This window comes from Coloeus monedula (assembly GCF_965178545.1).
Source record: "Coloeus monedula genome assembly, chromosome: 9".
NCBI classification, from domain to species: domain Eukaryota; kingdom Metazoa; phylum Chordata; class Aves; order Passeriformes; family Corvidae; genus Coloeus; species Coloeus monedula.
The window spans coordinates 22,049,097-22,063,429 of NC_138789.1; the positions used below are offsets into that span (position 1 = coordinate 22,049,097).

Consider the following 14,333-nt stretch of genomic DNA (forward strand, 5'->3'; position numbering starts at 1 on the left):
TTTTCAATGCTTGAGCAAGAGAAATCCCTCCTCTTTTCCCTTGCTTGATACCTTTCACTCCTGAGTAAACCAGCATGCCTCAGAAGCTGCCTGACCTGAATCTCATTTTAACCTAGAAACATGCTGCTGTATGAACACCTTTTCTGTCCAAATAAAAAAAAAATTCTACAGAAGTGTTTCCACACCCTAAGGAGCTTCCAAAGAAACAGAACAAACCATTTTCTGGAATGTAGTGATCTACATTCACCCATCCAGGCAAAGAGGGCTCTCCCTCCTGGGGAAACAAGCACAAGCATCCATGTGTTTATGGACCTGCAAGGCTGCTACATGCTCTCTGGAGAGCACAGGGAGAGCTGGGGGTTTGCATGGATGCGAGATGTCACCTCTACAGAGTACCATCTTCGGTCTCATGTCACTGCCACAGCCTTTCCTGCCAGGCTTGATGCTTCTTCCTGTGACCAACTGGACAACAGCCCTCTCAGTAAGGTTCCCCAAAAAAGCAGCATCCAGCCTCTCAGTCACACTCCCTTGGGCTGGCAGGATCTCCCAGCCAGCCTCACATGAGCCTGCCTGGAGTCGGGGACAGCAGCAGTAACCTTTCTAAACTCCCTGATGTGAGCGCCCATCAAGTGCTGTCTCCATAGAGGATTTTAACGCCTTTAATTTAATTTCCTCAGGTAAGCAATTGTTGCAATTATTCTGATTAGGAACAATTAGGTAACACAGCAGTAGAAATCCTGACAGAGATGATGCATCGAACACCAACCTCCAGCCCAAGTGGGCTCTGCTTGAGGAGGTTTCCTTCACTATCCGACTACCAACAAAAGCTATTGATGGAGAAATACTTCCAAGCTAATTAAGCCTTAAATGCTTTAGGAATTCCACATTAAGCAGATGGTATTATTAGGGCTGTATCTGCATTCGCACATCCTTTAGATTAGATTTCAGAGGCATTTTCTTTCTATACTACATGTATTATTGAGCATTTAAATAGGTAGAAAAATTAATTTAATAAAGTGCTGAGGGAGGGGAAAAGAAATGAAAGCAGAAGCTCCAGGAGCAGTGGTCTTGAGCAACATCTTGGTGCTTTAAAACTGGCTCCAGAATCACCTCTTCTCCTATCTACTAGCAGGAGTTTGGATATCTTGTCAGCACCCTTGACATGAACAGCTGGAGATGACAGATCAATGGTTCAATACTCTCAGCAGTGTGTCACCAGTGTGACAGCAAATGTTATTCTAATGAAGCTGTAATCATAGTCAAATTACGCGGTTCAATTCTCAGCAAGGGGAGGGTGCAGGGAAAGAGATGAAGAGGGGACTACAGGACCAGAGGTCAGAGTTCGAGAACTAAAGGTTACTCTGCTTACCTCAAGCACTTGCTGGAGGCTCGGCTGCCCATCCACCATGCCTTGAATAATCCCAGTCAGCTGAAACAAACAGAAAGCAGTCATCAGAGCAGCGCTCAAAAGATCATTAGAGAGGTCTACTCTCCTGTCCATCTCTTTGCAACCAAAACATGCTCCTGTGACCCACATGGGTGTTGCTGAGGAACCAGCCACAGCAGTGTGACCCTGACAGCTCTCCAGCCACAGGTAAGGGCACAGCTACATCCCTACCACAGAAATGTAGGGGGCCTCCTACCCACACCACAAAACTGCAAATTATCAGCACGGCAGGGTCCATTTGGGGAGCAGTGTCATGCACCAGCATGATGCCCTTTTTCAACATGCATTTCAGCAGTTTCGGTATTGCCTCGAGGGACACAGGCAGCGGTAACTACCAAGGTCACTGCTATCACAGTGACACCAAAATTTCAGCGTTAGATGAACCAAACAGAGGAGTATTTGTAAGTGAGATCCTCCCCTGAGAGCTGGGCTGCCAGCACGTGCACTTTCCCATAGTCCACCACAGCATTCCTCGGCAGTTCAAAACTGTATTTAAAATAATGGAATGAAATCTGAAGAAAAGCACTTGCTTCCTGAACCCTTTCTGAAAGTCTGTTTTCCAAGAGGTTCCTTAGGAAGAGGTCCTGCCAACAGATACTTCCACTGACTGCTCCCAGACTGCTTGGCTGTTCAAAGCTAAACACATGCATTAAAAGATGCAGTCTCCTGGGCCTCTGCCTGTGTCTGCCCAGGAGAGCTTGAGGCACATGGAAAACAGGTAATTTTTCTGTCTGCCTTCCAACTGACAAAACTGTCTTTTAACATATTGAATATCGGAGGTCAGTAGCTTGCCATCAATGCACCCAAGTAATTAAAAAAATCATTATTAAAACAAGTGTACGCTATGGGATTTCACTTCATATGGCACTTCCTGAAGCTACACATCTCATACATTTTCATAAAATAAAGGTCAAGCCCAACCTAGAAGCATCCAAGCCTCTGGAAGCCATAGCATCCAGTCGAGACATACTGATGGCCCCACCACCACCCAGGAGTAACTCTTCCACACAGACCAGCTCAACCTACTCGTACAGTGTAAGTCCTCTCACAAACCACAGGGCTCTGCTTTATTAAACACGTGGCAACTGAAGGAAGCTAAATGGTTTCTATCTTTTAGTTTCTTTGGCTTATAGCACTAAACTTGGAGGATAGAAAAAGAAAAGATATTAAACTCCAATTAAATTGTAATTACATTTAATGAATACCAAATACCTGACTCACTGAATAAACTGTAAGTGGAAAGATTATTTTCTCATAGTGACTCCCATGAAATGGCAATACATACCTTTTAGGGAAAGTATTTTAATTTTAAGAATGTGGAGCTCCTCTAGGTGTGTTTCTCAAGTTCATCAAGCCATTAGGAAGTGGAATTTTAAGGAAGTGGAGGGATGCAGACACTCTCTTATATTTCAGAAACTGTTTTTATATTAATCTGTATTGTAATTGGGTTAACAGCTGCTACCTACAGACTTCCATACTCTGAGAAGCAAATAGATTTGAGGAATTAATGCATGGCTCTTGAGAGGAGTTTTTAAAGCTCACTAGCATGTTTTTTGCTTTTCTTGCCATCTTTCTCTCCATGCATTCTTCTGGCAGAGGTTGGCAGCTCACCTATTGCAAAGTGCTGGTTCTGTCTTCCAGACAGCAGCTCAACTCAAATCTCTGGAAGTGGCTGAAAGGTATGTTCAGAAGTGAACACAGAATCATTGAATAGTTTGGTTGGGAAGGGACCTTTGAAGCTGGCATCACATCCAGTCCAACCTCCCTCGCAATGAGCGGGGACATCCTAAACTAGATTAGGTTGCTCAGAGCCCCGTCCAACTCCACCTTGAATGTTACTTCTCTGGCAACCTGTGCCACTGTTTCACCACCCTCAGTGTAAAAATCTTGTTCTGTATACTTAGCTGTCTAGTTTAAAATCATTATTCCTTGTCCTGTCACAATGGGGCTGAGGTGAAAAGTCTATCTTACAGGCCCCCTTAAGTACTAAAAGGTCTCTTGGGAGCCTTCTCTTCTCCAAGCTGACCAACCCCAAAGCTCCCAGCCTTTCCTCACAGGAGAGGCGTTTCATCCCTCTGCTCATCTTCATGGCCCTCCTCTGAACCTGCTCCAAGAGGTCCAAGTCTTTTCTGTACTAAGGATGACAAGCAACCTTTCACTATCTCAGCCAGTACGAATGCAAATGGTTTCAACTGCTGCAGGCACCTTCAGGACTGTATCTGTGGAGCACTGCACCCCTGATGCCATGGGAAGACAGGGTATAATGGCCTCATCCAAACATTTCCCATCAGGAGGAGGGAGGGATATGAAGGCGGATGCAGAGGTGCCACCAAGAGTCACTGCTTATTCTTGCCCAAATCTCCTTCTCTCCTTCCCTGCCAGGCCAAGCAAAGTACCAGCTCATCTGTACAAGGACACGTCGCCAAGTATACGCACACAAGATTCATGCTGCAGAAATCACACACATGAATACAAAGGAATGTACCTGCTCCATAGGTACATTTCAATACAGGTCAGACAATGCTCAAACGGGACCAGATTTCTACTCTCTCATCCTTTCTGATACTCTTTGTTAGCAGTTATGCCCATCTGCCAAATCCAACCTAGTGCATTGGACCTCTGCAGCATTATCTGGTTTTGCAGCTTTGAAAAAGTATAAAAACATAAAACTGCACAATTGTAAAATTTCACTGGTTATCCCAAGAAGCATGAGGTACTTGGGAACATAAGCAAGTTATAATACCTTTATATTTTTGTATTTTCATTATCTCTTGCTTCAGGAAAAAACCAATAAAAATTAATCATAAAATGAGAGCAAAGTATCATGAAAAGATCTGTACAAGCACCTTGTATGTAGAGGGAACCTCTCCTTAAGCTCCCGACAAGAACTTTCTTGGGCATCAGACAAATCACCTGCATCTTCCAAAAGGGCATGATGAGCTTTATACATGTCACAACTGCTTTTAACAACTTGCAAGCACTTTCCACCTTCTCCGCCTGAACATTCAGCTCACCCCTCACCATAATCAAGGCTCACGACCTATTGTCTTACAGAATCAGGTCAGGAGAAAGGGGATGAGATGAGGTCTCAGAGTGAGCCAGCACTGGAAGATATGCTCCTGGACACTGGTGTGGGGAGTTGGAGAAACATCCTGTAGCCAGGGGAGAGCACAGACACACCAAAAGGTAAGCAAAGGGATGTCCTGAGGGCGGCAGCAAGATCTCCACCCTTCCAGGCAGCCTTCCCATGCTCTGCTGCTGTCTTCAAGAAGGAAGAGGGATGGAAGAGGTACTCCAGACCCAAGGAGTAATGTCAAGCAGCCACAGTAACCCCTCCAAACAGAGTCTACACCAAGCAGTTCTACTGCTTAGCAAAGGTAGCAAGCAGAGGGGACAGGGGAAATCAGCAGCACAGCAGACAGGCTCCCATGTAATGTCATCACCACCACTTTTCCTGGAGAGTTTATCTGGAAAACCACCGTATTTCTACTCCAAGACAGTCTGCTGATTACCTAAGCACTTGTCTCTGGTGTACAATCTGATAATCAGGCCTGGTCTTTCTTTGTAGACAAAGAGGCTAATAAATCTCACCCTTTGTAAGTAGAGGTGCCTAGACAAAGCCCTTTACTGGCATTTAGCAAAATGAGTATTTTTCAGAAAACATAAACCAGCAGAAAGTCAATAACAAGTGCTGGAGCAGTTCAGGCAGCAGCTCTGCAAGAGCACATCCTGGCTGTGTCCCTGGGGTCTCAAGCAAACCTACACCAGTGGCACAGGGACAATCCCTGCACCTACCTAGCAGCACCCCACTGTTTAGTAAGGTTCACCTGTGGCTCTTGGGGCAGGGTTTCAAACTCAGCCCCAGACACAGGCCCCAAGAACAAGCCCAGTTACACCTCCAGCATGATCCCACTCTTGGACCTCTTGGCAGACCCTGCAACAGGCCAGGCGACTGCCAAGACAGGAAGGAGAGGGGCCATTCCGGGCACTAAGTTGCAAGGGGTACAGCGTGGGGGTGACCAGGAGCCAGTGACGTCAAGGCGAGGATTAAAACCAGCTTCCTAAGCCATGCTGTTAATAAGAGAGGACTTGCCAAACCTCGTAAGTGGGACCTTTTTGTACCATTGATACACACAGGTGGGGGTTCTGCAATCATTTTGCCTGCTGGCCTCAGTACTGCCCATTTTCATCCAACTCTGGACATGATGCCAGACCAAGGTTAGCGGCAGAGTCTGCAGCAGAACGCTGACCTGGGACACCCGTGCCCATCCTGGACTCCTGCAAAAGCACAGCCAACACATACACACACACACACACACACACTCACTCAGCTTCGCTTGCTTCAAGGCTCCACACAGGAGACACAAACTCCTGCTCCAGACCCCTGAGAGCAAGAGAAGACCGACAGACCGTCACTGCAGTATGGGAGCATTAGATGGGCGGCGGACTGTTGGTCACAAGGTCATCATCCAGAGAACCTCTGAATGTCCCCAGGCTGCAGCAGGCTGGAGGCTCCGTTCAGCTCACCAAGCTGAACCACCAGCACACACCAAGCAAGTCATGCAGACTGTTGTGCAAGAACAGAGCTGCAGTCTTTAGCAGCAGGGGAAAGGATGTAATAGAAGGATTTCCAGAAAAAGGAGTTTTGGGGGGAGTTAATAAGACAACTTCTCTCCAGAATTTAGGTGACTTGTAAGGCAGACATTTTGGGCTCAGCTCTAGAAGATGACGTTGTCTTTAGCAAAGATCAGGTGCAAACTGTGAGATTTATCACATTTGTACAAGCATACGTCCAGCAAGTCTCATGGGGATAAGGACAGCCAAAGTAGTTGTCCAGCCTTCTAGCATTAAGTTTGCAAAACCATTTCCATTATAACCTTCTGTTCTCACACATTTATAGCTTTCTGAAAGCTCCTCTCTGGGGAATAATGTTTTCTGTGCTCAGTCTTTTTTTTTTTTTTTTTTAAGTTTAAATAAAATACCTTCAGATGGTTTTGAGTTACAGAAGAATAAAAATAAGTATTTGTTTTTACAATGTGAAAATATGGAAGGGGCTGGTTGGTCCTGGAGGGGACTCCACCTAACACAGAGGAGTCATTTTTCATCAGGTTAGTACAGGTGGGAGAAGCCCTCCAAGGGCTTAAGTCTGCAGCCACAGAGGTAGGGGGAAATATACCATGGTGTTGATGATTCTAGACAAGAAAGGGACAGAATGAAGAACTTAAATACATGGATTCCCACAGTCAGCATTTTAGTCATTGAGCTGGCCAAAACTGAACCAGTGGACCGACAGGAAAAAAAACCCAAAGCAAAAGGAACTTAAAGTTTCTTTTGATGATAATGGCAGGGAGGAAAAACACATTTGGAAAAATAGTTAACTTTTTGGGTTGAATGAAAAAAAAAACAAAAAATCCCCAAAACCAACAACAAACCCCAACCCCTGCTCCTCAATTCCTTTGAACCCTCAGGGATTGCATTTACCACCTTCATTCCATATCTGGGAAAAGGTGTCCACAGCTCAAGAGCATCTGTCCTCAGCAATGAGATTAAGCAAGTAAAGAGACGTCACTTCTCCAGCAATCATTTCAAGTGGCCCACAATTACAATATCAAAAAGACAGTCCTAAAAATACAGACATGAATTATCCTACCACTCTGAAGGACTCATCAAATCCCAACATGCAGGCCCACAGGTGAGTCATTTACTGCCTCTGCACCACACATACGCACAGCACTTTATTTCCTCAGTCCATGCTCTCTTCAACCTTCTCCACCACAGAGCAGCAGAGCAAAATCACAAGAGCTCATAAAGAGGTTACAGGATTTTGAACATCAGCTAACACGAGTGTGTTTATTTGGTGGTCACCCAGTTAGATGTTTGTTAGTTGTAAATTCACAGCTAGAGTTATTTATGAATCCAACTGAGGTCTTTATATGTTATGGCAATAACAAAAAATGATTCTCGTTGTCATTAACTCAAGGCTGGCATGACACGCTGCCTTGCAGCTGCACCGTGAAGAGGCGACCCAAGTCCCTGGTGCAATGGAAACCTGCTTCCCAGAGAGACTCTTGGAGCACCAGGGAACCTTTGCACTTTACCTCTGTACAGAAGGGCGTAAGCTGGGGATGCACCACAGGCTGAACATACATGTGAAAGGTGGATTCGATCTCCATTGTCCTGCCATTCAGCTTCAGGATAGGGAATTCGATGATTTCCTGAATAGGGCAAAAAGAAAAGGAGCTGTTCATTTAAAACAAACAAGAAACAAAACTGGAAATTATCCCATCTAGCAAGGTGGCCTGATAGTCCCAAACAGAAATAAACTCAACACAAAGCTCTGCAGAAGTGGGAAGGTGATGCTGCAGCACAGAGCACGTCCAACACCATCAGAACAGATGAGGACAATGCTGATGCTCATCGCAGCCGGGACGGGCAGCAGGGAGGTCTCTGTGCTCAGCACTGAAGCTGCACACATCACTGCTTAAGCTGAACCTAAGGAAGGTGGTCTCACAGCACACACACGTGCTACCCAGGGAACATGGAGATGTACTCGCATCGGGCTCGCAGCTGTTTAGGACAGCACAGGGGCTGTGCCCTCCCCAAGACCAGTCTCAGCCTTTCCAGCCCACCGTCCTTTTGGTGGATACTATCAGAGAGACAACAGGGACTACTGCACGAAGCACCTCCTTCCTCGGAGACGCTGAGGAGCACTGCCCTCCTCCAACAGACTGACAAGAGGAGCTGAAAGCTCCCCCCCAAATCCATCCCTACGGGATACAGCACAGTAGCAAGCCCCGCTTCATTTTCCTCTTTGTAGACAATTTATGCTGATAGGGAAATAAAAATGTTCCTTCATCAGAAGAATGTTCAATTATTTGAATAATCAGCAATCAAAAATTTACATGGACCTGTTAATAAAAAGTTTAAACAAATCCAGTTGCGATGGATTTCTCAATTATTAAAAAATATACATGAAATTAAAAAAGCCGCCCACTGAATAAAAACGATAAAATCCTTTGTGTTCACCCCCCTCCTTCTCCACTCCCTTTCTTCCTTCCAGTTTAATGTAAGAGGAGAAGTGACAATTTGTTTGGTGTCTTTAAAGAATAATTTGTCTATGTTATTTAATAGAGATCCATGGCACCAAGGTTCTGGAGTGCAAATGAGCCCGCTGAGTGATATCCATGCAACAAGCCTCTCAAATCACTTCTGGAGAAAAACAGAGAGAGGGAGAGAGAATAAAAAAAATATTGCTTTTTAATATTCAAAAACAGTTTGCAAAATTTAATCAAAGCAGAGCAAAAGCTAACATTTTTACCACTTTGACATTTTTATTAGCGCTTTCATAAATTTTTAAAACATGAATGGAATTAGTTTAACAACAAAAAAAAACTGCCTGAAAACATCTGGAAGAGACAAATAAGAAATAATAAAAAATGAAAAAAAATCCAACTCCTGTGAGTAAAATTAGCATGTGAAAAATGCAGCCGCTGCAGAGGAACTAACACACTTTTTTGGACCATGGTTGCAAACCTCATGACCTGCAGGCGGAAATTATCGTGAGGTTACACATATGAGCTGATGACATCACCACCCCACTAGGCAGCGGGAGGGCAAGAAACTGGGTGGGTAAATGGAAACAACAGATAATTTAAATAGCCAGGAGAAACGCCCGATTTCCATGGTGGGCAGAGCCCAGAGAGGCAGCATAGCAGCTCCCCAGCACAGCAGGGGCACAGCCCAGACCAGGGCACATGGAGAGCACGTGCTGCTGAGATGGAAAGTTAGAAAAAAATGAAAAAAAAAAAAAAAAAAAGTTAACAGTGTTGAAGTGCCCAGGTGTAGACATTGAGCAGTGAAGCTGCAAAGGACGCAAGGCTTAAGCATTTCCTCATGGTCAGCTGAGCCACACCCTGTGCGTGCTACGCTGGATGAGGCAGAGCAGATGGCTGGGCACATCCTTCCCCACAGCCGTACCACCCCACTGAGAGTCACCAACTTTTCCCAGGAAAGAGAGCAAACTTGACCCAGGGGTTGCAAGAGAAGGAGAAGGCACATGCCAAACACTTGAGCGTTAGCCAGATTGCCTGTTGTGGTGCAGCCAAACTCACCAGCTTCAGCCACCCAGGAGGACCCATGGAAACACAAGAGAGAAATGCTGGATACAGCTGATCCTCCCTTCAAAAGGGCCACCACAGATAGGCTCTGAAAGCAGCACATTTCTGTTCAGAAGGAAAACAGACTGCAAAGTTTGAAGTCAATGGACAGGCCGCCATAACAGAGCCAGGCTTAACTGCAGGATAATACCATCCCATCTTTCAAATTGGTCTGGGGCATCTCACTGCCCCTTAGGTCTGCATCCCAGCCAGAGGGTGACCATGGAGGCAGGCAAGCCCACGGCAAGGCGAGACGAACATTCCCCTTCCAGAGAGGGACACACACCGGCTGGATTTCACAGCAGGGCTGTGTTGCAATGCTGGGATGTGTCCTAAGGGACCAGAAACATCCTCAGGGGCCATCAAGTGGCTGGATGCAAAGAGACACTGAAAGACAGCCTGCTGCTGATCTGATACACAAAGGCGTCACTCGCCTTCCAGAACCAAAGGCAAAAAGCACTTCCAGGAGGGTCGGATTAAGACAGACGGAGGAAATAAAAAGCCATACTAAAAAAAAATGTGGAAAATTTAACAATATCCAGAATTACTGTAGGTCTGTGGGAAGTGCATGGCCAGGAGCAGGGGTGGAACCCCAGAGGCAACTCGAGAGTCTTAGGAGAAAGTGCAGCCACTCTCTTGGGCTTATTGGGTCAGTTTTTGAAGCAAGTGGTAAAGAACCTTTCCCAAAAGGCTGTTTATCTGCACGCTTCCTATAGCAGAGATTTTTCCAGTCTCTGGCAGTGTTTGCTCCACTGGTATCTAAGGCAACAGATACCAGCCCCATGAAATCAGCCCCACTCCTCACTAACGACGTTAGCCAGTCCTGCAATGAAATTTAACCTGTGACACTGCTGTACTTTTCATTTAAACTTTCATTTGGAGAGAAGCAGTGTTTGGAGACCCTGCAGTTTGTCCTGCTAATAAAGACAAGTGTTGGGACCTTTAAAGGTGCCATTCATCTTTTGCCTTTATTAAATTCAATTTTCTTAAGCCCATGATACATCATGAAATTAAGAGTTGACATTCCTGCAGAAACAAAAATATCTATCAAACATAAACAGAAAGGGGGGAGAAAAGAGGCCTCTATTACCAAGAATTTATGGCTTAAAGTTGATCTGTTTCCACTTTTTTTCTCTCTCTCTTTTTTTTTTTTACAAGCATATGGTTTGTTTTAGATATCTGAAATGTTATTACAGATCTAGAATTTCATTAGTAATTATTATGAAATGGTGAGCACTTAGACACTCACACACACAACCAACCCCCCAACAGACTGTGATGCAGGAAGGCAGCCGGGTGCTCTCTCACGTTTCACAGCAGCCCAGTGAGCTCAACATGCTCAGCTCCATCTCCACCATTCAAGGACCTTCACTGCTTCTTCCCAAGCAGGAAAGGTGAAGGAAAGCAGCATGAGGGAGTTAAGGGCAGAGATTCACTGACACTTCCTTTCTTCTGTCAGAGCCTGATCACCCATGTTACCTTGAGATCCTCACATATTTCCGCTCCAACACTGAGTAAATGTTCCAACTTTGGCAGTGATTTGTGCCAGCAGCACATGGGGCTTCTAAGTCTTCCCTCTGCCCCCACCGCCAGCTTTTCCTTATAGCACAACCAGGAGTTATGGATAAATAATGCTGAGGGTGTCCAGAGGCTGCAAATAGCCGCGAGCTACAGAAGAACAAATGTACTCATTTGAATTTTGCGAGCACTGCAATTAGGTATTTTATTTAGCACTGCAAAGTAACTTGAAAGGAAATCCAAGATTCAAACCACCACCAATAAATAAGCGGCTTTTTATTTTCCTTTCATTGTCAGAAAAGTTGAACATGTTTTCTGTTGAGAAATTCTGCACAAGGCTCCCAATTACAGGCATTTGCATTTATATTGTTGGAACACAGAGCTTCTAAAATCAATATTAACACGCTTAAAGAAAAAAACATCAGCACCCTGTCCCTCCCCTCAGCTGTGCCCCCAAACACAGTAACAATAGGAACCTACAGAGCCAGAGGCTTATACAGATCCATTACCGGGTCCGTTCTCTTTACAACAATCCTGCATTTACCATTTCAAGGTACTTCAAGCAAATCTGTGTGACAGCTTCCAGAGAACTTTCGTATTTTCTAAAAAACCAAGGGTATTAAAAAAAAAAGTTCCAGGTAGAAGCCTCCTGTGCAACCTGGCTGTCCCAAGCCAGTGGGTTGAGCAGCAGCAGGGTAACTGTGGCATGGCTAGGGACTTTGTTATAAGACGGATTTGAAAAATTCTTAATGGCATATGAAAGCACTGCTATAAACCCAGCCTTTCCCTACCCAATCGTCCTACATGAAACTCCCCTCCCTTTAACACTGGAGCAGGGATGCACCAATTCAGCTGTCTTGATCTTCTTGCTAATAAAAGAAATGAACAAGCACATAACTACACTTGCTAACCAATTTCTTGTCAGAGAAGAAAGCACCTGAAATTACACTAATTCCCGCAGAGGAACTTTTTTGCTTATCCTTTTGGATCTGGGTGCCACTAACATCATTATACAGAAAGAATAAAGTGCTCAGCAAGAGCTTCCCAGCTCTCAAAACCTTTTAATCCAGAAGCATATGTACAAAGTGGACAGGGCACGCTTCAGGATACAGAGTTATATATTTGAGGAAGACTGTATGGCCTATTCACTTCAAAAACTACCAGAGAATAATTTATCCCTTACTCTAACCCCCATGTGAAGAAGTTTAATAAACACAAGAATAAAAGATGCCCATAAAAATCAGAGCTGACTGCTCAAAATGCAATAAAAACAAGCAGAGGCTGTTGAGAGAAACGGATTTTGTCTGATAAGGAAAAGCATAAAACTTCTTACCAAAAGAACCTTTTACACCTTCAAAAAAGGTAAGGGCAGAAGAAGCAACGGAGTGTCTGTGGAGGGACAGAGCCTCAGTACCAGCTCTGTCCATTGAACCATTTTGTTCAAGGATGGTTTTTTTCCCCCCTCTCTTTAAAGAAAAAAAAAGTCATTTTATGCACAAGGAGCTTATTTCTTAAACAAACACTCGTGTTTTTGATTTACACCACGGGCTGCTCCTAAATAATTTATGGCGGGTTAAATTTATTGCACAGCCCTGGCCGGCTGCAAATTCGAATTGCCAAATAATTAGATTTTAGGGCAATGCTTATAAATTATCCGCCGATTTGTCCGGACTTGTTTGTCAGTTGCTTTGTGCTTCAGGTCATCTTTGGCATTTCGCTGTTTGTGTTTTAATTGCTGATTTACACTTTGACAGATGAGAGTTGATGCCTCCAAGATCGGGGAGAGGGTGTGGGGGGGTTGAAAAGCAGAAAGAATCAGAGCTTTTAAAGCCTTGTGATTTTCCTTTTTTTCCAAGGCAATTAAAATCGAAAAGGGACATAGTAAGGACAGCACTAGCCTAACAGATCTGCTTCCCCAGTTTCCATCCTCTGCCTTAATTATTATTTTAACTAAAGCCATTTCCAAGTGAGCAGCCTTGCACTGGTCCTCAGGGGCAGTAACCAAGATGACCTCATAGGTCTTTTCCCCACTTCTAAATTTTTATTAAACTAACCAAAACAAGTACCATAAAGGCAACACCTCTCCAGTGCGGAATAGCAGGACTTCTGCTGAATCAGGGCTATGCTGGCTTTCCAGAGGATGTCTGCCTGCACACACAGCACGGAGCCTCTCAGCACTTCAGTCCTGGCTAAGTTACTCTGTGTACTGATTAAACCTGTCAAAAGGTCTTTGGGGAAGCAGCTGACCTCCAAATTTCTTTTTTCTACCACTACCTATCTTAAAATACACATATGCACACACCTAACAATTTGATACATTTTAAAACAACTACTATATCCCAGAAAAGTGTGAAGGGAAATACACATCAAAAACAAAACACAAGAGAACTGGCAGGAATATGGGAAGATCACGAAACACTGTGACAAGATGATGTGAAGAGCAATTCTACTGCCTGACCATTGAATATCCAATGTTTCTTCTTCCCCCTGCTCTCAGGTGAATCTCATTGCCTACCCCCAACACTCAGGCACTGAAGCCCAATGTCAAAGGCTGGATTTCCTCAAAGATAAATTTTGAGTTGCATTTTATGTTCTGCACTGACATCAAACATGGCTCTTATTTCCCAGTGCTTCCTTACAACTCTGAGGGTGAGGGACCATTTCTCTTTCTTTAATAGAAGCTGAAATCCCCATCTAATCACACGCCTCCAGGAGCTTCAGCTTTAAAAGAGACATCTAGTCCATGCACCTGCCTGAGGGCAGCATCATCACCCCCTAAATAATTTCTGACTTTGTCTAGGCTGTTTTTACCGACTCCAATAAGAGAGACTCACACACTCCCCAGGCACTCACTCTATCCTCCTGTTTCATTAGTCTTATCATTGGAAAGTTTTTCCTAATGTCTAATCTGAATTTCCCTTGCTGTTGTTTAAATTCCTGACTGCTCTTCCTACCCACAGCAGACACAGGCCAGAACATTGCCTTTCTCATTTTTGCAACAAAGACCTCATCTTATATACACGTCTCATCACTGCACTAAACACAACCCCAATGCCATCCAGCCTGCACTCACAGTTGCATTTTGCAGACCCCTGATCACACACATCGATTCTCTTCTTCACCCTTTTGAAATAGTATATATATATATATTGTTTTTTTAAAGAGTATGGGAACCAAAGTGAAGTACTTCATCAGCTCGAGTCCCTTCTTAC

At 44.5% G+C, this 14,333-nt stretch overlaps 1 protein-coding gene across 1 annotated transcript in view; it reads right to left on the minus strand.

Moving 5' to 3' along the window:
* ERI3 (ERI1 exoribonuclease family member 3) overlaps window positions 1–14,333 on the minus strand; it is a 130,074-nt gene that overhangs the window by 98,665 nt on the left and 17,076 nt on the right. Inside the window, exons 3-4 of the mRNA XM_082286756.1 lie at window positions 7,546–7,662; window positions 1,370–1,429 (exon numbers count right to left, since the gene is read on the minus strand). Of these exons, the coding sequence (XP_082142882.1) occupies window positions 1,370–1,429; window positions 7,546–7,662 (177 nt within the window). The remainder of the gene's footprint in view (window positions 1–1,369; window positions 1,430–7,545; window positions 7,663–14,333) is intronic.